Below are 20,623 nucleotides of genomic sequence, written 5' to 3'. Positions count from 1 at the left end.
GGAAAGGGGGGGGTCAGGACTGGGGGTCCTCTAAGAAACGGGGGGGGGGGTTCTAATAAAAGGGGGGGGCAGCATTGGGGGCAACACCGCCCCACCCGGGGGCTCCCCCCCAAAATGAGGGGTGCGGGACCGGCCCCCCCATAGAGCGGGGTGCAGGACCCGGGGGGGGGGGGTGGAAGATTTTGGGGGTGTCCCTCGGGACGTGGGGGGGGGACCGGGACCGGGCCGGTACTCACCGGGCGGCGCGGAGCGGGGCAGTGGCGGGGAGCGGCGCCGCCCGGGATAGGCACGGAGGGGGCGGGACGGCCCCGGGGGGGGGTCCGGGGGGGGGGGGGGGCAGGGCCTCGGGGGGGGGGGGGGGGGCTGAGTCAGCCGCGACCCGCCCGGCCCGGGCCCGGCCCTGCCTGCACCACCCTGGCCTTGGTGCCCCCCCCCCCCCCCCCAAAAAAAAAAAAAGCGCCCCCGAGCCCCCCAAAAGCGCCCCCGACCCCCCCAAAAAGTGCCACGACCCCCCCCCCATTCTGTCTGTCCATCTGCCCCCCCCAATCCGTCCTGCCCCCCCTCCCCTCCTGCCCCCCCCCCGGGTACGGGGCCCCCCCCCCGGGGCCACCTGTCTGAGCGCACCTCGGCACGGTGGGGGGGGGCTGGGGGGGGGGATTAGCGGGCGCAATTAGCGCTAATTAGCGGCCCCGGGGCAGCAGCGGGCGCGTGGCGGGGCACGGGGCCAGCGGCCGCCCCCGCAGCGCCCCGGGGAGCTCCCGGTGCTGGGGCGGGGAGGGCACGGGGGGGGCACGGGGGGGTTATTGGGGAGGGGGAGGGCATGGGGGACCCCCCCCCCCGGGCCCTGCGGACCCCAGGGGATAAATGGGGGGGGGGGGGGCCGGGGGGGTGCAATGGGCAGGGCAGGCGGGGCCCCCCCGCACCCATGGGTGCTGGCGGCCCTCCCCTGGCACGGGGGGAAGGGGGGGGCCTGGGCTCGGGCCCCTCTCGCTGGGGGGGGCTCCTCCAGGACCCCCCTCCCCAAAAATGCCCCCCCCCATGTGCCCCCCCCCCCCACCTTCAGCTCCCCCCTCTCATCCCCCTCCATACCCCCAGGGCTGGCATTCCCCAGCCCCCCCCCAATTTCTCCCCCCCTCACCTAACCCCCGGGCCCCCCCCCGTCACCCCAAGGCCCCCCCCAAACACGGGACCCCCCCCCCCAGACCCCGCCGCCCTCCCGGCGCTCTGCCCGCACTCAAGATGGCGGCGCCCCCCCGTGGCCCGCAATGGGCGCGAAGCCGCCCGGCGAACCCCGCCCGCCCGCTCCCAAGATGGCGGCGGCGGCGCGCGCCCAACCGGGCGGGCGGGCCGCCGCCTTGCCAGCCTGCCCACACCCAACATGGCGGCCGCGCCGCAACGCTCCGGAAGGGTGCTGAAGCCGGCGGCCCCCTCCCCGGAAGTCCCCGCCCTCCTGCCCTTATCCAACATGGCTCCTCTCCCCCCAGCTTTCCCAACGGGCGTGAAGCCGGCGAGGTGCGCGGGGCCCGGATGTGGGCGGGGCCTCGAGGGGGGCGGAGCCGGATGTGGCGTCGCGCCGCGAGAGCCGCCCGCGAGCGGGGAGCGGAGCGGACGGAGCCAACATGGCGGCGCCGAGCCTGGCCCGGCCCTGACGGGAGGCGGCGGCGGCGGCGCCTGGGCCCGGGCAGCGGCGGCGGCAGCGGCCCAGGGGGAGCGCAGCGGGGCCGAGCGGGCGGGCATGGCGGCGGCGGCGGCCTAAGGCGAGCCGCGGCGGCGCCTGCGGTGAGGGCCCGGCCCGGCGGCGGCGGCGGCGGCGGCGCCTGACAGGCCCCGGCCCGGCCCGGCCCGCGAGGCCTCGGGCGTGGAGGCCGCGGGGAGGCCCCGGGGGGGCCGCAGCGCTCAGCCCGCGGGGCCGCCCCCCCCCCCTCGGAGCTCCCCGGTCTCGGTGCCATCCCCGCACCCCCCCCCACCGTCGGGCCGTGGTTCCGGGGTTCCCCCCCCGCCGGTTCCCGAGCGGGGCCCGGGGAGGCTGCGGGGAGCCCCCGGGGTGGGGCCGAGGCCTCGGGGGCGGCTGCGGTAAAAGGGGGGGAGCGGGGCCGGGGCTGAGCGGGGCCGAGCGGCCCCTCGGTGCCCGGGGGGGGCCCTGCCGGGGGGGAGCGAGCCCCGGGGAGCCGAGGAGCGAGGCCGGGCACGGAGCTGAGACCCTGAGGGAGGGGAAGGGATGGGCTGAGGGCTGCCCCGGCCCGCTGCAGGAGCCCTGTGCCCGGTGCCGTGACCTGGGGCAGCGCCTGGGGGTGCGGTAGGGACCGAGCGGGGCTTTGGGGTGCTCTGAGTGCCCGCCCCACACTTGGGAGCCACAGGGAGAAGGGAGCGGGGTCACCCCGAACGGCCGGGGGCTGGGAACGGAGCGGCCCCGGGAGCCCGAGGCTGGGCCTGGACTTTCCTCCTCCTCCTCCCCCCCCGTGTCCGTAAGTTATTTCAGGGTGAAGTAGGGAAAAAAAAAAAGAGAGAGAGAGAAGGTTTGGGCGTCAGAGTTGTGGGAAGGAAACGCCAACAAACGGACTCGCGGGGGGCTGCTGGCAAGTCCACCAGCTCGAGCAGCGAACGCCGAGGCCTGGCGCTGGAAGTTTGGCTCCCCCGGCAGCGGAGCCGCCCCGAGCCCCCCGGGGGGAGCCGAGGTGCCGGTGGTGGGCGCTTTGCTTAAAGAGCCGAGGAGAAAAAGGGGACAGAGGCCTGCCCAGAGCTCCTGCTTGGCTGCTGCGCCCCGCTCGGATACAGGCGAGGCCCGCGGAGCTGCTCCTGCAGGTTGGTGCCGCTCCCCCCCCGGCTGTGCCCTGCCCTGCCCCTTGCTTGTAGAAGGCGCCCACTGGGCTGGGGGGGGGTTGGGGGGGGCTTGGGAGGGGCTGGGGGTGCCGGGCAGAGGGGCTGTGGGGGCTGTGTTGGAGTTGGGAGCCACGTTGGGGCTGGCCCCAAGTGGAGGTTTGGGGGCTGTGGCCAAGGGGCAGCACCCAGGGGTGGCCCCAAGCTTGGGGGGGGGGCTGCTGCCCGTGGGGGGGGGGGCTGTCTGCGGGGGGGGGGACCCTGAGAAGGGGCTGGGTGCGATCCTGGGTGCCTCGAGGTGGTGACACTGTCGGTGTCGTGGTCCCTGCCTGTGCCTTGGTGGCCGTGGTTGGAGCTCTGAGTGCCCCGGGGCTGCCTGCCCTGAAGGGGGGGTGGGGGGGCGGGGGGGGGGACAAAAAAAAAAAAAGGTGAATTTTTGGTGAATTTTCTCGTTCTTTCCACGCGGGCCTGGTTTCGGTTCTGCCCGCTGCTGGCACAGGACACGTCGCTTGTGGCACCCGCTGGGGACCCGCCGCCCACCCCAGACTTTGCCCCTGTGTTCGCTGCCCTCGGTGCCCACCCCCCCCGGGGATTTTCCCCCCTCCCATTCCAGGCCCGTTCCTGCTCCGTTTCAGCTCCTCACCCACCCCCGGGGGGGGCTGTGGCCCCTGGCCCTGCCCTGAAGGGCCCTGTGGTGGGAGCGGGGGCTGCTGCAGGGCTCCTGCCATCACCCGGGGGGGGCAGGGATTAGAAGGGGGGGGGTGAGCGAGGAGCTGAGCAGCAGCGATCCCTCGATCCCTCCCCCAGCTCGGCCCTCGGGGCCGTGGCTGCCGGCACTATTTTTACCCCCGCTGCTGGGAGCTTCAGGAGCTGCCCTGGGGAGGGCTGGGGCAGCTCAGCCCGCGTCCCCCTGGGCAGCCCGGGGGGGTTTTTTGGGGCTGGGACGTGTCCGCTCGGCCCCCGTGGCCGGGGGGGGGCTCTCAGGGTCCCTCCCGTGACGGGTGGGCACGGGGCCGGTGCCCCCGGTGCTGCCCCAGGGGCAAAGTGCTGCGGGGGAAAGGCCAAAAGTCCTCGGGGGGGGGGGGGGGCAGCCGCGGGCTCCTCGCGTTGCTTCTCCTCCTCTTTTGCCCTCTGCCCTTCCTAATGACCCGCCCCGGCCTGCCCTGTCCCTGCTGGGGCCGTGCCCCCCCCCGTAACCCTCCCGATTTGGGGCCGTTCGCTGCCCCCAGCCCCTGGTGGTGCTCCCGTGGGGGCTCCCCCCGTGGTGCTGGGGCCCAGGCGCCCCACGGAGAGGAGCGGGGCCGGAGCCGGGTCCCTGCCGCGCGCTCTGTGCCCCAGCAGCTCGTTTTTCCTGTTCACCCCAAATTATTTTAATGATCCCCACGCGTTTGCTGCGTCTCCTCCCGCCCGAGCGCCGCGCTGCCTGAGCTGGGACCGGGCAGGGGCAGCGGCCCCGGGGCCAGCAGACCCCCTGCTCGCGGCCCCGCTGTGTCTGCGGCCGCTCCTCGGGGGGATTTGTTCATTTCTTGAGGATTTGGGATTTTTCTGAGGTCTGTGCGTGGTGATCCTCGGGGATCGAAGCGGGAGGGGAGCCGTGAGCACAGCGGGGCCGTGGCCGCAGGAATCCCCCGCTCGCAGCCAAACCCGGCAGCCTCCCTCCCGTGGGTTTGGGTGGGAGCTGCCCCCCGGGACCTGGCGGCTCCCCCCACCCCAAAACGAGCTCAGTCCCTTCTGGCTCAGCCCTGGAAGGAAACGTTCGGCTGGGCCCTGGGCGGTGCTCAGTGACCGGGGGATGCTCTGCCTGCCTCCGTGCCCCCCTATTCCAGGGAGCCGGCGGCCCCGAGGATTTGGGGGGGATTTGTAGGATTTACAGGCGGCCTTGTGACACACCACAGTACCCATCGGTGCTCCAACATCATTATTTTTTAAAAAACCCCACAGCTACCAGCAGAACAGCCCCAGCGGAGCAGGAGCAGGGGTGTGGGGTTGTGGGGGCGCTGCCCGGTGCCCCCCGTCCCGGTGTGGGGGTGCTGGGGGAGGTTTTCCCGTTCTGTTGCTGCTGCTCCCCGGGACACGGCGGAATCCCCTCGGCACCGGGCATCCCCGGAGCCCTGGGTGCTGCTCCCCCCCCCTGCCGCAGGGCTGTTGGTGCTGAGGCAGCTCCAGGTGCCCAAACCCTGCTCCAAAAGCAGCCGAGGGGCGCTGGGGGGGGGGCTGTACCGGGAGCTGCCCCCCCCTGAGGCCGTGGCTCTGCTGGGGACGTTGCACAAGCGGCACCGCACGCGCCTTGTTCCAGCTCTTTGGGTTTCACAGCAGGAATCAGCCCCTCCAACCCCCCCCAGCACCCCGCTGCTCCCCAAACAGGGCCTGGGGGGCTCCCCAGGAGCACGGGGGGGCCCCCGGTGGGGGGGGGGAGGCTCGGTGCTTCCCCCGTTGCTGTTTGGGGAGCTGCAGCCGCACACAGCGGGGGGAGCAGGGCCCGTGGCCGTGGGTGCAGCCCCGGCACCGAGCGGGGGGAGTTGTGCAGGGAGGACGGCGAGAATTGCACCAAATCCCACTTTTTTCACCCTTTTCCCGAGTTTAACCCACTCGGGAGGGTTTGTGGCTGTCTGCGCTGCTCCTGGGCGCTGAGCAGGCTGAGCCTCTGCTACCTGGGTCTGGTTTCTAACACTCGGTGCTGAGCTGGGGAGGGGGCGTCAGGGAGCGGGGGGGGGGCACACAGGTCGGTCGCCCCCAGTTGAGCGGCGACACGGCGACGCTGGGGGGGTGCAGGCACGGGGTGGGGGAGCCGAGGGTGGGATTTCTGTGCCGAAGATGGGATTTCTGTGCGGGCGGGGGCTGGATTCAAGCCCCGTGCCCCCCCCCTTTTTTGTCCCGCAGGGCCGGGCACGGCGAGGATGGCCGCCTTCAAGCGCAGCCGGGCGCAGGCCTGGCCGGAGGAGCGGGGCGACCGCGAGCACGGGCTGTACAGCCTGCACCGCATGTTCGACATCGTGGGCACGCACCTGACCCACCGCGACGTGCGCGTGCTGTCCTTCCTCTTCGTGGACGTCATCGACGACTACGAGCGGGGGATGATCCGCAGCGGCCGGGACTTCTTGCTGGCGCTGGAGCGGCAGGGCCGCTGCGACGAGACCAACTTCCGACAGGTGCTGCAGCTCCTGCGCATCATCACCCGCCACGACCTGCTGCCCTACGTCACCCTCAAGCGCCGACGGGCCGGTGAGTGCCCCCCTGGTGTGCCCGACCCCCCCCCAGGGGCTGCAACCCCAAATTTGCCTCCTGGGAGCGGCGTCCCCGCAGCGCTCCCCATCCTGCTCCCCGTCCTGCTCCCCGTTTTCCCCCTGCTCGGTGCAGTTTCTTCTGGGCCTGGCTCGGGGATCCAAGCAGTGATTCTGTGTCTGACCAAATCTGGGTGGATTTGGTGCGTTTTGGGCCATTGTTAAGCTTCCGGGTGGGTGAGCCGACCTCATTCCCCCGCCGGCTCAGCCCTGGGCCTTTTTTGGGGCCGAAACCTCAATTTGAGGAACCTCGCCCAGGTTGACCGGGGCCGAAGGAGCTGAGGAGAGCTCGCTGGTGGCAGGGGTGTGTAAGGAGCCGCTTCAGCAGGATTCTGCCTCCAGAATTTGCATTTTTCTTTGTAAACGAGGATAATTGTGCTTTCTTGGCACTTCTGGGCTGCTGAGGCTCCCCAGTTTCTGCTCACGCCGTGGGCAGCCGCGGTGCCAGCGCTTGGGGAAGCGGGGAGAGTGCGAGTAGAGGCAGGTTTTGGGGCGAGAGGCAGTGGGGGCTCGTGGCCGGGTGCAGGACCCATCGTGCTGGGCCTGAACAACCCTGGCAGGGGGTGAAACCCCGACCGAGAAGCCTCGAAAACGTCCCGTGCTCCAGCTGCGGGGGTTTGAGGAGGTTTCCACCCAAACGGAGCCGTTTTGGGACACCACCAGGGTCAGGCACCGCGTCCCCGGGTTCGTGCAGGGCTCAGGGCACAAATGCTCGTGCTACAGCGCTTGTTGTGTGCTTTTTGGGGAGCTTTCTGCTCGTTTAGAGCAAAACCCCAAAGCACAGGGGGGGTTTGCTGCTCTGGGCCGCACGCTGCAGGAGCTGGGCGCGCTGCCACGGCCGAGGGAGGCGACGCTCTGTGCTCACAGGGCTCTGTTCTGGTGCTTGTCCAGCCCCGTTTGGATGGGAACGGGTTAATTAAACACAAAAACAGCATTTCTGAGAGCGCTGGGGACAGAGGCAGCTTCTTGAGGCTTACGGTGCACAGCGCTTTGCATTAAAAAGAGGCCGGATCGGTTAAAGCAAGCCTCCTCGTGGATGGGGCTCTGCCACCTCCCCACAGCCCTTAATCGGGCACGTCTCTGAGCCTCCTCCTCCTGCACAGCTCCAAAAAGAGCAAAATCAGCCCTGGGTTAGTGCGGGGGGAAGGCAGGGAGCGGTGTGCGGGGAGTCCTGTGGGGCAGGAGGGATCAGAGGGTCACCGAACACCCTCATGGGGACTGGGACCGGCTCCCAAGGAGCACCCTAAAACCAGACCGCGTGTCCCCGTGGTGCTGTGGCAGTGGGGATGGGCAGCCCCGAGCCAGCCCCGCTGTCGGGAGCACCCCCCTGGGATGGAAATGCCTCAAAAAAGCCCCTCGAGGCCCTGGCTGCGCGCACATCCCACCTGCACGGGGTTCAGGGCTCACCCTGGGGCTGTGCAGGTCCCGACACCTGGCACCGGCTGCCACGGCTTGGTGACACCGAGCTCGTCTCGAGTCCTGTTGGGACATTGGGTCCTGCATGGGGGGCTCGGCTGGGGCCCCCCGGGGCTTTGGGTACTCGTCCGGGGCCGCTCCCCATGGCCGTGCTGCCGGGGCTCACGGCGCTGCGCCGAGCCGGGCGCTGCGAGTAGCCATGGTAACGTGCGAGTGGCCTTTCCCACACAGCTCTGTCTGTTGTTGGTTTTTTTTTTTGTTGTTGTTTTTTGAGTTCTTGGCTCTAAAATGGAGCTTTTCCAAGGGGACGGCCGAGCCGTGGCCGTTCCCGGTGCGTGGTGCTGCTGGGGAGCACCGGGGCTGGGGGGCTGGGTGCCCTCGGTGACAGAAAGTGCAGCCTTTAGGAGACTTTGGGCTTTATTTTTAAACAAAATACCTGAAAACGGAGCGCTGCGCCTTCTAAGCATGATCTGTGTGCTGGGGGGGGGCCCTGCTGTGCCCCTGCCCCCCCAACACGAGGCCTCTCCCCTCCCGCAGTGTGTCCGGACCTGGTGGACAAGTACCTGGAGGAGACATCCATCCGCTACGTGACGCCCCGGGCGCACAGCGACGCGGAGCACGGCCTCGGCCACCCCCACAAATCAGGTGAGCGCCCCCCCGGGGGGGATTTGGGGATTTGGAGCTCACGGCAGCCCCCGCTCTGGTTGCGGGTTCCCCGATTTCCCCGTTAATGGGGAGCGCGCTCTGCCCGGCAGCAGCCACCACACAAATTACTAACGATTAATTAACCCCTGGCTGCTGCCTGCCCATCCCAGCAGTGCACAGAGGGGCTGCATCCCGCCACGCAGGAGCCCCCACCCCATAGGAACCAGGGCTTTGTGCAGCACACGAGCAGCGTTATCCCAGGGGAAACCACCCCCGCTGTGTGCCCTGCCCTGGGGTTGTGTTAAAGCTTCGGGTGTGCGAGGAGAGTCTCGGGGGGGCCTGGGAGGTGCTGGTGGGGAGGGCGGGGGTCCCGGGCACAGCCCTGAGCCGCCCCCTCCCCGTGCAGTGCCTCCCCACCACCCCGTGGTCTGCTGCTCCTCGGCGGGGCCGCAGATCTGCACCAAGAGGCCCGGCCGCGGCAGGGCCCCCCTCAGCAGCCAGCGCAAGCGGAGGAAGTCGGCGACGCCGGACCCGAAGGAGAAGCAGACCTGTGGTAAGGGTTGGGGGGCGGGCGGGGAGGGCTGCCGGCCCCACGCCGGGGCTGGGGGGCGCACGGGGAGGGGGGGCAGCGCCTCTCCCCCTGCCCCCGGGAGCACGGGGCCGGCGCGCTGAGTGTCCCCGCTGCCCGCAGACATCCGCCTGCGAGTCCGAGCCGAGTACTGCCAGCACGAGACGGCGCTTCAGGGCAACGTCTTCTCCAACAAGCAGGACCCCCTGGAGCGCCAGTTCGAGCGCTTCAACCAGGCCAACACCATCCTCAAGTCCCGGGACCTGGGCTCCATCATCTGTGACATAAAGTTCTCAGAGCTCACCTACCTCGACGCGTTCTGGCGCGACTACATCAACGGCTCGTTGCTGGAGGCCCTCAAGGGCGTCTTCATCACGGACTCGCTCAAGCAAGCCGTGGGCCACGAAGCCATCAAACTGCTGGTCAATGTGGACGAGGAGGACTACGAGGTCGGGCGCCAGAAACTCCTGAGGAACTTGATGCTGCAGACGGCCCCCTGACGCCCGGCGGCTGGTGGGATCCGAGCTTTTCTTCTCTTATTTTTTGTTTTTCTAAAAGAAAAGGAAAAAAAAGAGCATTTACTCCCCTGCTGGACTCCCGCCTGCGTGGGTGCGGCCGCGGGGCCCGGCGCGCTGCGAGGAGCCGGGCCGGAGCCGGGGGGAGCGGCCGGAGGCTTACGTGTTCTCACCCCTTTCCTGTCCTGTCACCTTCTCTCTTGCTTTGTTTCCTTTTTCTCTTTTATTTTGTATCCATTAAAAGAAAAAAAAAAAAGGCAAAAACCCTGCCTGGGGCGCGTCAGTGTCGGGGCGGGCGAGCTGCGAGCGCGGGGGCTCGGAACGGGAGGGCTGGGGCCGGGGGGCTTCGTCCCCGGGGGCCTGGCAGCGGGCTCTGTACAGGGCTGGCTGGTGCCAGGCGGGCAGAATCCGGCCCATTTCTCCCCAAAATGCCGCCCCACCACCTCCCCCGTGGGTTTCTCAGGAGTCGAGCCCCCCCTCGCCCAGGCTGCCCCAGGACCATGTGTGCCTTCGCGCCCCCTCCTGCCGGGGCCAGGGGGAGGACCAGCACCGAGGGATGCGCCGGACCCCTGCCCATCCCTTCTGCCTCTCCTGCGGGCAACTGGGCCAAACTGGGCCAAACTGGGCCGCAGGGGGGCCGGCCGTGTCTGTTGCTGGCAGCAGGCAGCGCGCTCTGCCCGCACGTGTTGGCGCGCAGCCGGCAGCGTGCCGGCCTTTGGCCGCGTCCAGGCACCGCCGCCTGCTGCCGGGGGGGTCCCGGGGGAGATTTTTTCCAGCTCCACCCTAATTTTGTGGTTTTTCTCCCCAGCCCTGCTCGGCTGTAGGCTGCTCTCCCCCTGCCCCCCGGCAGCGCGGGCTGGGTGCGATCCCAGCCAGGGTGGGGGGCTCGTGGTTCCCCCCCCCCCGTCACCATTGTGCCCCCCCCTCCACTGCTTACGGACGATTCTGGCACACCTTGGTGTAATTTCTGTGATTTCTGTATTTTTTAAACCTCTCTCTAACAGTCAGATGCCCTGTGTAGCTTTCGGTTCTCTTGAAATAAACATCTACCGCAGCGCCTGCCTCCTTCCTTCCCCCACTGCCCCCCCCCCCCCCGTGCTGCGGGGGCTTGGGGGGGCTCCAAAAAGCGGGGAGCACCCCCTGGCTGCGGCACGGGGGGGGTTCTGCAACACGGGGTGAGCCCTGAGTGCGTGTTCCTGCCCCAGCTGCTGCCTTTTGGGGCAAAAACCACCCGAAACGGAGCAGATCCAGCCTGGCTCTGTTTTCGGGGTGGTGCCGGGGGGGGGGAGTTGTGATGCTGGGGGGGGGTCTCAGGGTGCTGCGGGCAGCCCCACGGTGCCGTAGAGGTCCGGGCGCCGGTGCTCCTGCACCGGGATCTCTCGGCGGACGCGCTGCAGGTACTCGAGGTCGATCTCGGCGTAGCACAGCCCCGGCCCCTCGCCGCGCTGCGCCACCACCGTGCCCCAGGGGTCCACCACCAGCGAGTGGCCGTAGGAGGCGCGGCCCTCGTGGTTCCTGCCCGTCTGCGCCGCCGCCACCACGTAGCACTGGCTCTCGATGGCCCGCGCCCGCAGCAGCACCTGGGGGGGGGAAGGCAGGACGAGGAGCCACGGCTGTGCCAACCGCCCCCGAGGCTGAAATTCCCCCCCCGAGGGGCTTTTTAAGTGCCCCCCCGGGGCAGAGCTCACCTCCCAGTGCGCAGAGCCCGTGGTGACGGTGAAGGCCGAGGGGTAGGTGAGGATCTCGGCCCCGGCTCGCCGCAGCGCCAGCGAGATCTCGGGGAAGCGCAGGTCGTAGCAGATGGAGAGCCCGAGCTGGGGGACGGGAGCGGGACCGGGACACAATTTAGGGACGGCAGCGGGAGGGGGGGGGGGGGGAGCCCCCGGGGGTGTCCCCGGCTGCCCCGTACCTTCCCGGCCGGCGTGCTGACCGGGGGCACGATCTCGGTGCCGCGGTTGGTGAAGCCGCTCTCCTTCATGCTGACGCGCCCCTCCAGCTCCACGTCACACAGGTGGGTCTTCCTGTAGGCGGCCGCCACGCGGCCTGGGGGCGAGGAGGCACAAAATTGGAGGGGGGGGGACACACAGCCGGCAGGGCCAGGCCCCGGGGGCTGTCTCTCACCCGCGGGGTCCAGCAGCACGTGGCAGTTGTAGATGTGCTGCGTGGCCGCCCAGTCCTGCCCGCGCTCGTGGAAGCCGCCGAGGGACAGCCACACGCCACAGTCCCTGCGGGGACACCCCCGGTGTCACCCCCGCGGCCACCGGGACATCACCGGGGGGTGCCGGGGGGGGGGTCCCTACCTGGCCAGCTGCGCGTAGCGCCCCATCAGGTCCCCGTCCAGGCCCTCGGCCAGGCTGAGCGTCTGCGCTGGGTCGCGGCCGATGTAGTCGAAGCCCTCGGGGAGGAAGACGAGGCAGGCGCCGCGCCGAGCCGCCTCCCGCACCAGCGCAGAGCAGGCGGCAAAATTCGGCTCCTTGTCGGGCGTGGAGGTGACCTGGCCCACGGCCACCAGCGGCTTCGGCCCCGCCATGGCGCAGCGGCTGCGGCACGGCCGGGTCAGCCACCGCCACTGCCACCGCCACGGGGACCCCTCGGTCACCCCCCCCCCCCCCCCCAGTAACCGGGGTACCTGGGCAGGGGTCTGCAGAGGCTGCGGGGCCGGGGGAGCCGGGGCACCGCTCTCAGCCTGGGGGGCACCCAGGGGTGGGGGTGTTGGGACCCCACTGGGGCTGAGGGGGCGGCACCGGCCCCCCCGTGTGCGGGCCTGGCTCCAGCTCCCCCCCCCCCCCAAACTGACCCCACGAGGCCCCCCCCAGAGGTTCCCGATAGCCTCAAATTGCCCCAAATCCTCTCGGGCAGCCCCAGTTGGCCTCCAGCTCCCCCCAGCTGCCCCCAGGACCCCACAATTGCCCCCAGGACCCCCCCCCCATTACCCCCAAGTTACCCCATTTGCCCCCACGACTCCCCAGTTACCCCCAGGACAGCCCAGCTGCCCCCAGGACCCCCCCAATTGCCCCCAGGATCCCCCCTACTGCCCTCACGACCCCTGATTTGCCCCAAGGACCCCCCAGATGCCCCCACGACCCCCCCAATTACCCCCAAGACCCCCCAGCTGCCCCCAGTTACCCTCCCGGAACCCCCCCAATTGCCCCCAGGTCCCCCCCAGTTGCCCCCAGGTGCCCCAATTACCCCCAGGACCCCCCCAATTACCCCCAGCCCCCCCATTTGCCCCGTCCCCCCCGTCCCGTACATTCCCCACCGGCGGCGCCGCCCCGGAGCCCGCGGCCAAAGTCCCCCCCCGCGCTGCCCTCACCCAAGATGGCGCCGGGCGCCACCTCCCCCCGCGGCGCCGCTGCCCTCAGCCAAGATGGCGCCGGGACGAGCCTCGCCCCCCTCCCCCCCTCCCCTCCCAAGCCCCCCGGGCCCCGCCCCTTCCGCCACCGGCCGGAAGCGGGGCTGGGGGAGGGGGGGCAGCGTGAGGGGGGGGGCGACGATGGCGGCGGACGGGGCACGGGGGCGGCCCGGGGCGGCGGCGGCGCCCGGCGGGAAGGGGCTGACGGCGGAACAGGTCCGGGGGGGGGCACGGGGCGTCGGGGGGCGTGGGAGGGGCACGGGAGGGCACCGGGGGGGTCCCGGGAGGTCTCCGGGGGGTCCCGGCCCCTCCTGAGCGCCCCCCGCCCCCCCCGCAGGTCGTGGCCCGGTTCAACCGCCTGCGGCAGGAGCAGCGCGGGCTGGCCTCGAAGGCCGCGGAGCTGGAGATGGAGCTCAACGAGCACGGGTGGGCACCGGGGGGGTCCGGGGGGGGTCCTGGGGGGGTCCTGGGGGGGTGAGGGGGACATGGGGTCACCGGGGGGGCTCTGGGGGGCGTGAGGGGGACATGGGGGGCACCGGGGGGAACGGGGAGCACTGGGGAGACACTGGGGGGGGTGAGGGGGACACGGAGGGGTCCGGGGGTGGGCACCGGGTGCCCCTGGGGGGTTCCGGGGGGGTCCTGGGAGGGTTCTGGGGGGCTGAAGGAGACATGGGAGTACACCGGGGGGAACGGGGGGAGTCCTGGGGGTGTGAGAAGGACACGGAGAGGCACCGGGGGGGCTCTGGGGGGCGTGAGGGGGACACGGGGGGGCTCAAGGTGGGATACCGGGGGTGCTGGGGGTGGGAGGGGGACACTGGGGGCCCTGGGGGGGGGCAGGGAGTGAAGGGGATGCGATGGGAGGGGGCACCAGGGGCACCCTGGGGGGGTGGAGGGACACGAGTGGGGGGGGGGGAAGGAGGGTGGAGGGGACACGGCGGCTGGAGGGGGAGACACGGGGGGGGGCACCGGGGATGTAAAGGGGGCACGGGGAACGTGAAGGGGACATAGGGGGGCTGGTGAAGGGGATGGGAGGGTTTGGGGAGGGGTTTGGGGGTCCCGTCCCCTGCCCCCCCCCCCCCCAGCAGCCCGGCGCTGTGCCCAGCCTGGTGATCGAGACCCTGCGCGAGGTGGACGTCACGCGGCGCTGCTACCGCATGGTGGGCGGCGTGCTGGTGGAGAGGACGGTGAAGGAGGTGCTGCCCGCGCTGGAGAGCAACCTCGAGCAGGTGAGGGACCGAGGGGGGGGGCTCCCCGAGACCCCCAACACCCCCCTCACGCCCTGCCTCAACCCCTGACCCCCCCCCCACTTTTGTCTCTTCCCCCAGATCAGCAAAATCCTGGAGTCGCTGAGCCAGCAGCTGCAGGCCAAGGGCCGGGAGCTGACGGAGTTCCGCGAGAAGCACAACATCCGCCTGCTGGGCGAGGACGACCCCCGGCCCCCCCCCCAAGGAGGGCGCCGAGGGGGCCAAGGGGGGCTCTGCCGGCGTCCTGGTCTCTTAGCACCCCCCCCCCCACCGTGTCCTCCCCCTCCTGTTATTTCCCTTCCTGTTATTATTTCCCCTCGCTCTGTGAATTTTGGTAATAAATGTGGGGGTTTTGGGTCACGGCTGAGCGTTGGCGCTGTGCTGGGGGGGGGGGATGGGGACGGGGACAGGACCGGGGACGTCCTTGGCCACCCGCCCGTGTGACCGGCCTCGGCCGCCGCCTTCCCGCACCTGGGCGTGCGCCAGGCCCATGGCAGCGGCTGCACACGCGTGTGCCGGGGGGGGGACACACGGGGACACGTTTGCACACACGTGTGCACACACAGGGTGGTGCCATCACTCATCACTTGTGCCACCTTTGGTGGGGGCCCAGGGGATGTCGCGATGTCCCCACAGCACCCGCTGGCACCCCTGGGTGCGCTTTTGTCCCCCCCTCCCCCAAAGGAATGTTCCTTCCCCCTATGGGGACCTCTGGGGGGGACGCAGGCAGACAGGGCTGGCACCAGAGGGGTCACTGGGGATAAGGGGGGGGCACCTTGGGGTGGGGGGGACACAGGGGGGCTGTGGGGCGAGCTGCCAGGAGGGGGGGGGGGGCACCGCTGCTGGCACCGGCTCGGCCGCGTTGTCCCCGTCCCCGCGGGTGCTGGCGCGTGGCGGCGCGTGCCGGCTCGGGGCACCCCTGGGTGCGGCAGTGGCGGGGGGGGGGGGCAGGTTGTAATGGGGGGGGAGCTGTTGACTGTACACAGCCCGCGCCCGCGGGCACGCCGGGCCCAGCCGGTTCCCCCGGGCCCTGCCGGCTCGTCGCGGTGCCCGGCCCCATAAAAACCGGGGGCCACCGGGGCCGGCGGGGGCCACCATGGAGGGCAGCGAGCTGCCGCGCCTGGCCGAGGCCGAGCGGGAGAGCATGCTGGGCGCCGTACACGGCGTCTCAGGGCCCGGTACGGCTGGGTTTGGGGGTCCCGGGGGGGTCAGAGGGGGGTGGGCCGGTGCTGGGGCCGGGGTGGGTGACGGCGCGGTGTCCCCGCAGTGGTGACGGCCACACGCATGGCGGGGGCGGCCATGTACGAGCTGGTGCGCGTGGGGCATGCGGAGCTGGTGGGGGAGATCATCCGGCTGGAGGGGGACATGGCCACCCTGCAGGTCTACGAGGAGACCTGTATCCTTCTGCTGCTGGCCCCGGCCCTGTCCCCTTCCCTGTCCCCTTCCCTGTCCCCTTCCCTGTCCCCTTCCCTGTCCCCATCCTTCCCTCTCCTCCTCTTCCTCCTGTCCTCCCACCCCGTCTCGTCCCCCCATCCCCTTCCCGGTCCCCTCCAGCCCCCTGCCCCCGTCCCCCTGTCCTTCCCTGTCCCTCCTGACCTTCCCTGTCCCCGCTGTCCCCCCACCCCCTTCGTTCTGCCCTTCCCTTCCTCCCCTGTCCTCCCCCCCTGTCCCTGCCCCTCCCTTTTGTCCCTCCCCTGTCCTGCTCCGCTCCCCTGCCCCCTGTCCCCTCCCTGTCCCCCCCATCCCCTCCCTGTCCCCCCCATCCTGCTTATCTCTCCCTGCCCTTTCCCACCTTCCCACCCTGTCCCCTCCGGTCCCCCCCCATCCCCCTGTCCTCTCCCACCCCTCCCAATCCCCTGTCCCCCCCCCAAGTCCCCTCTGTCCCCCCATCCCCCCCCATCCCCATCTCGCCCCCCCAGCGTGGCTTTTCCTGAGCGGGGGGCGCAGCGGGGGTGCGCGTGGGGGACCCGGTGCTGCGCACGGGGCAGCCGCTGTCGGTGGAGCTGGGCCCCGGCATCCTGGGCTCCATCTTCGACGGGATCCAGCGCCCGCTGAAGGACATCGCGCAGCTCACCCGCAACATCTACATCCCCCGCGGCGTCAACGTCCCCGCGCTGCCGCGCCACCTCACCTGGGACTTCGCCCCCAGCAAACACGTCCGGGTGAGCCCCCCCGGGGGGGTGGCGCGGGGACGCGGGGACCCTTCCCCTCGTGGCGGGGAGCCCCGCGTCCTCACGGCCGCCCCGTGCCAGGTCGGGAGCCACCTCACCGGCGGTGACATCTACGGCACGGTCACCGAGAATTCGCTCATCCAGCACCAAATCATGGTGCCCCCCCCGCAGCCGCGGCACCGTCACCCACATCGCCCCCCCGGGCCACTACAGCGTCTCCGTAAGGGCTGGCGGCGGTGGGGGGGGGGTGGGCAGAGGGGTCCCACGTCCCCGCTGCCCCCCGTTGTCCCCGCAGGACGTGGTGCTGGAGCTGGACTTCGAGGGCAGCACGGAGAAGCTGACCATGATGCAGGTCTGGCCCGTCCGGCAGACCCGGCCCGTGGCCGAGAAGCTGACGGCGAATCACCCGCTGCTGACTGGGCAGCGCGTGCTGGACGCACTCTTCCCGTAGGGACGGGGACAGGGAGAGGGGGACAGGGATGGGGGAATGGGGACAGGGAGGGGTTGAGGGGATGGGGATGGGGATGGGATGGGGATAAGGGGAAGGGGTGGGGATGGGGGACAAGGATGGGGACAGGAATATGGGGTGGGATGGGAACGGGGGACAAGGAGAGGGGATCTGGATGGGAACGGGGTTGAGGGACAGGAATGGGGCTGGGGCTGGGGCCAGGGAATGGGGTGAGCACAGGGGATGGGAATGGGGCAGGGACAGAGATGGGGACAGAGATGGGGAGGGAGGGGAGAGCGCAGGGGTGCCGGTGGGTGATCGGGGATGGGGACAGGGGCAGGGACAGGGGGGTGTTGGGGCCGGTCCCTCCTCCATGGGGCCACAGCGGGGCCGTGTTGGGGACCGCCCTGTCCCCCAGGTGCGTGCAGGGTGGCACCACGGCCATCCCGGGCGCCTTCGGCTGCGGCAAGACGGTGATCTCGCAGTCCCTGTCCAAGTACTCCAACAGCGACATCATCGTCTACGTGGGCTGCGGCGAGCGGGGCAACGAGATGTCCGAGGTGCTGCGGGACTTCCCCGAGGTGAGGCCCTGGGGTGCGGGGGGCGCCGTGCCGGGGGCTCGCCCCCGAGCCGCGCGGTGACGGCGTCGTCCCCAGCTGACCATGGAGGTGGACGGCAGGACCGAGAGCATCATGAAGCGCACCACGCTGGTGGCCAACACCTCCAACATGCCGGTGGCCGCCCGCGAGGGCCTCCATCTACACCGGTGGGCTGGGGGGCGGCGGGGGCTGCGGGTGGCTGCGGGGGGCCGTGGGTGCCCGTGGGTGCCCGTGGGGTCGGGTGCCGGCACCCCGGGGCCGTGCTGCCAGTGCCAGCCGCGTGCCGCGGTGCAGGCATCACGCTGTCCGAGTATTTCCGCGACATGGGCCGCCACGTCAGCATGATGGCCGACTCCACCTCGCGCTGGGCCGAGGCGCTGCGCGAGATCTCGGGGCGCCTGGCCGAGATGCCGGCGGGTGAGCACCGGGTCCCCGTTGTCCCCCTCGGTCCCGGACGGCCCCGAGGCCCCGGGTGAGGGGCTGCGGTGCCCACGGCACGCGGTGTTAAGCGTCTCCTTGCAGACAGCGGGTACCCCGCGTACCTGGGCGCCCGCCTGGCTTCCTTCTACGAGCGCGCGGGGCGGGCGCGCTGCCTGGGCTCCCCCGGGCGCGAGGGCAGCGTCAGCATCGTCGGCGCGTGAGTCCGAGGGTGCTGTGGTGTGGTGGGGGGGGCATAGGGGGGGCACGGGGACCCCCTCCACAGCACCGAGCCCGCTGTCCCCTGCAGCGTTGTCCCCGCCGGGAGGGGACTTCTCAGACCCCGTCACCTCGGCCACCCTGGGGCATCGTGCAGGTGAGCGCGGTGGTGGCGGTGGGAGGGGGTCTCCTGGTCCTGGTGTGACCCCCCCCTAATCCCGGCGCCCCCAAAAAACTCCCCGCAGGTGTTCTGGGGGCTGGACAAGAAGCTGGCGCAGCGCAAGCACTTCCCCCTCCGTCAACTGGCTGATCAGCTACAGCAAGTACCTGCGGGCGCTGGAGCCCCCACTACGAGCGGCTGCACCCCGACTTCCCCGCGCTGCGCACCCGCGCCAAGGAGATCCTGCAGGAGGAGGAGGACCTGGCCGAGATCGTGCAGCTCGTGGGCAAGGTGGGGGGGGGAGAAGGGGAAGGGGATGGGGATGGGGACAGGGAGAGGGTGGGGGAGGGGATGGGGAAGGGGACGGGGATGGGAACGTGGTGGGGTGGGGATGGGGATGGGGATGGGATTTGGGATGGGGATGGGATGGGGACCAGGAGGGGACAGAGATTGGGATGGGGATGGGACACAGATGGGATTGGATGGGAGACGCAGGATGACAGGTACAGGATGTGATGGGGTGGGGCAGGGATGGGGAATTGGGGAAAGCAGGAATGGAAAGAGGAGACGGGTGGGAGAGGGGATGGGAAGGGGCAGAGAGGCTGGGACGGGGGGGATACAGGGATGGGGAGGGGGACACGGGCTGGGGCTGGGGGAAGGAGGCGCAGGGAGCTGGGGGGAGCTCAGGGGGTGCCCAGGGGGGGCAGAGCCCTTGGGACCACCCAGGACCCGTCCCCCGCAGGCGTCCCTCGCCGAGGCCGACAAGGTGACGCTGGAGGTGGCGAAGCTGCTCAAGGACGACTTCCTGCAGCAGAACGGCTACTCGTCCTACGACAGGTACCGCGGCCCCCAGCCCCCCCGCCGCCCCCAGAGCCCCCTCCCCGACCCCGAACCTGCCCCCCCCCTCCCCAGGTTTTGCCCCTTCTACAAGACGGTGGGGATGCTGCACAACATGATCACCTTCTACGACCTGGCCCGGCACGCCGTGGAGGCCACCGGCACCGGCGAGCGCCGCGTCACCTGGGCCACCATCCGCGAGAACCTGGGGGACATCCTCTACAAGCTGAGCGCCATGAAGTTCAAGGTGCGGGGAGGGGGGGGGGGGGACACTGGGATGGATGGGGGGGGTGGGAGAGGGTCCCGCTGCCCCCCCGTCACCCCGTGCCCCCCCCGCCCGTCCCCAGGACCCAGTGAAGGACGGCGAGGCCAACATCACGGCAGCGTTCGCGCAGCTCAACGAGGAGATGCAGGCGGCTTTCCGCAACCTGGAGGACTGAGGGAGGGGCGCGGGGCCCCCCCGGGGCTCCCCCCACCCCCCAATAAAAGCCCCGCGGCGTCGCCTCGCGTCCAGGTTGTGGTTTTTCCCCCCCCCCCCGGAGGATGGCAGCGTCTGCCCCCCCCATGGTGCTGGCACCGGACCCTCTCCGTGGGCTATGGGGGGGTTGGGGGGGGTGCAGAGGGGGGGGGGTGCGCGGCTCCTTTTCCTGATTTGGTGTAAAAATGGGGCTGGGGAGCTGGGGGGTTGCATCGCTGTTGGGGTGCGGGGTGCTTTTTGGGGGGGAAATTAGGGATTTTGGCATTCAGCCACCAGCGAGAAGCCCCCCCCCGAGCCCAGACAGGTTCGGTGCATGGGGGGGGGGGCGAGCATGAGCCGGCCACCAGTGTCCCCAGCGGTGGCACATGGGGTGACATTGCCCCCCCCGGGCACCCCCTGGCAGTGGGGTGGTGGTGGTGAGATGGGGGGGGGGGGGCAGCACTGACCCCCCAAGGCTGGGGACTGTTGGGGACAAGGGAGGGGACAGCACGGGGCTGGGGGGGCCCCAAGCGGGGCCGGGGGGGGGCCGGGGGGGGGCCTGGCCCTACGTGCAGCCAGGCCGGACGTCGGTGCTGGGGCTGGATCCAGCGGCGCTGGGTTTGTTTGCAGGCTGCTATGGCAAAAATAACGGGGGGGGGGCAGGGGGGGGGAACGCCCGCCACGTAGCCGGGCTGCATGCGGCCCCTGGGGCTGGGGGGGGGCAAACACAGCGTGCCCCCCGGTCAGGATTTGTCCCCCTGGGGGCAGGATTTGACCCCAGGACGCGCCCCCCCCCCCCCTCCGGGATCGCCCCCCCCCCCTTCCCAAGCGCTGTGTGTCCCCGGGGGGGGCACATCCTTAATTTATGGCCCTGCCTGCTCCCTCCCCCGCACGTATTTCCCCCACCCCCGGTGCTCCCCGTGTCCCCTCGGTCCCATTTCCCCCCCCCGGGTCCCGCCCAGAGGCCGCCCCCCCCCCCCCGGCCCCGTCCCGTCCCGTCCCGTCCCGTCCCCCCCCGGGCCGCCCCCGCCGTCCGGAGCCGCCCGCAGATGTGGGTCCTGCTGCTGCCCCTCGGGCTGGGCCCGGCCCTGCTGCCCCCCGGTGGGTCCCGGGGCCGGGGGGGGCGCGGGGGGGGCGGGGGGGGCGGGCGGGACCCGGGGGGCGCGGGGGACCCGGGGACACCCGGGGGGGTGGCACCCAGGGGGGTGGCTGCGGGCTGCGAGGGACACGCGGTGGGGTGGGGGGGGGGCCGGGTTAACCTATGGGGGGGGGTCCCAGCTGTGTCCCCCCTCCCTGTCCCTTCTCGCCCCCCCCCCCGTCCCTGTCCCCTCCGTGCGCTGCCGACGGTCCCCGAGGGTCCCACGGCCACGCTGCGGGCTGGGGACAGCCTCGTGCCACCCCCCCCCGGACAGTGACAACCCCGTGTCCCCCCCCAGGCAGTGCCAGCCCTGTGCCCCCCCCCCAGGCAGTGCCAGCC

At 71.3% G+C, this 20,623-nt stretch overlaps 4 protein-coding genes across 5 annotated transcripts; 3 read left to right on the top strand and 1 right to left on the bottom strand.

Moving 5' to 3' along the window:
- Positions 1–1,609: 1,609 nt before the first annotated feature.
- DEDD (death effector domain containing) lies at positions 1,610–9,475 on the top strand. The gene is made up of 5 exons (XM_084303405.1): positions 1,610–2,802; positions 5,698–6,039; positions 8,052–8,159; positions 8,566–8,712; positions 8,851–9,475. The coding sequence occupies exons 2-5, from the start codon at positions 5,715–5,717 to the stop codon at positions 9,225–9,227; spliced, it is 957 nt and encodes a 318-aa protein (XP_084159531.1). The 5' UTR covers positions 1,610–2,802; positions 5,698–5,714; the 3' UTR covers positions 9,228–9,475.
- Positions 9,476–10,214: 739 nt separating this feature from the next.
- Positions 10,215–12,538, bottom strand: LOC311220028 (deaminated glutathione amidase-like). 2 transcript variants are annotated; one of them, XM_084303410.1, is made up of 7 exons: positions 12,493–12,527; positions 11,872–11,928; positions 11,543–11,782; positions 11,364–11,467; positions 11,152–11,285; positions 10,931–11,056; positions 10,215–10,822 (listed from the first exon to the last, which is right to left on the bottom strand). In XM_084303410.1, coding segments are annotated over exons 1-7 (933 nt in total). In that variant the 5' UTR covers positions 12,495–12,527; the 3' UTR covers positions 10,215–10,552. The 2 variants fall into 2 exon arrangements, with proteins under 2 accessions (XP_084159536.1, XP_084159537.1); XM_084303411.1 differs by lacking the exon at positions 11,872–11,928 and having other exon boundaries at positions 10,218–10,822; positions 12,493–12,538.
- Positions 12,539–12,713: 175 nt separating this feature from the next.
- Positions 12,714–14,198, top strand: PFDN2 (prefoldin subunit 2). The gene is given in 5 exon segments (XM_084303429.1): positions 12,714–12,810; positions 12,932–13,020; positions 13,697–13,820; positions 13,920–14,030; positions 14,032–14,198. Coding segments are annotated over 5 exon segments (462 nt in total). The 5' UTR covers positions 12,714–12,735; the 3' UTR covers positions 14,095–14,198.
- Positions 14,199–14,934: 736 nt separating this feature from the next.
- LOC311220018 (V-type proton ATPase catalytic subunit A-like) lies at positions 14,935–19,158 on the top strand (the record flags this gene model as incomplete). Its single annotated transcript, XM_084303397.1, is given in 20 exon segments — positions 14,935–15,016; positions 15,106–15,234; positions 15,786–16,000; positions 16,091–16,168; positions 16,170–16,229; positions 16,305–16,456; positions 16,876–17,038; positions 17,114–17,206; positions 17,208–17,223; positions 17,351–17,473; positions 17,579–17,693; positions 17,784–17,787; positions 17,789–17,836; positions 17,838–17,849; positions 17,938–17,982; positions 17,984–18,034; positions 18,036–18,143; positions 18,595–18,689; positions 18,765–18,936; positions 19,037–19,158. Coding segments are annotated over 20 exon segments (1,854 nt in total). The 3' UTR covers positions 19,130–19,158.
- Between the last annotated feature and the right edge of the window lie 1,465 nt (positions 19,159–20,623).

The sequence above is a fragment of the Netta rufina genome (genome assembly GCF_964035555.1).
Source record: "Netta rufina genome assembly, chromosome: 29".
In the NCBI taxonomy this organism is placed as follows: Eukaryota; Metazoa; Chordata; class Aves; order Anseriformes; family Anatidae; genus Netta; species Netta rufina.
This window is presented reverse-complemented; position numbering and strand designations above follow the sequence as displayed.

Coding starts and splice junctions, on each gene's coding strand:
- DEDD (XM_084303405.1), top strand. CDS start 5,715: ATGGCCGCCTTCAAGCGCAGCCGGGCGCAGGCCTGGCCGGAGGAGCGG. Junction 8,160..8,565: donor CGGCCACCCCCACAAATCAG/GTGAGCGCCCCC, acceptor CTCCCCGTGCAG/TGCCTCCCCACCACCCCGTG. Junction 8,713..8,850: donor GAAGGAGAAGCAGACCTGTG/GTAAGGGTTGGG, acceptor CGCTGCCCGCAG/ACATCCGCCTGCGAGTCCGA.
- LOC311220028 (XM_084303410.1), bottom strand. Junction 11,783..11,871: donor CTCTGCAGACCCCTGCCCAG/GTACCCCGGTTA, acceptor GCCGTGCCGCAG/CCGCTGCGCCATGGCGGGGC. Junction 11,468..11,542: donor CGCTACGCGCAGCTGGCCAG/GTAGGGACCCCC, acceptor GTGTCCCCGCAG/GGACTGTGGCGTGTGGCTGT.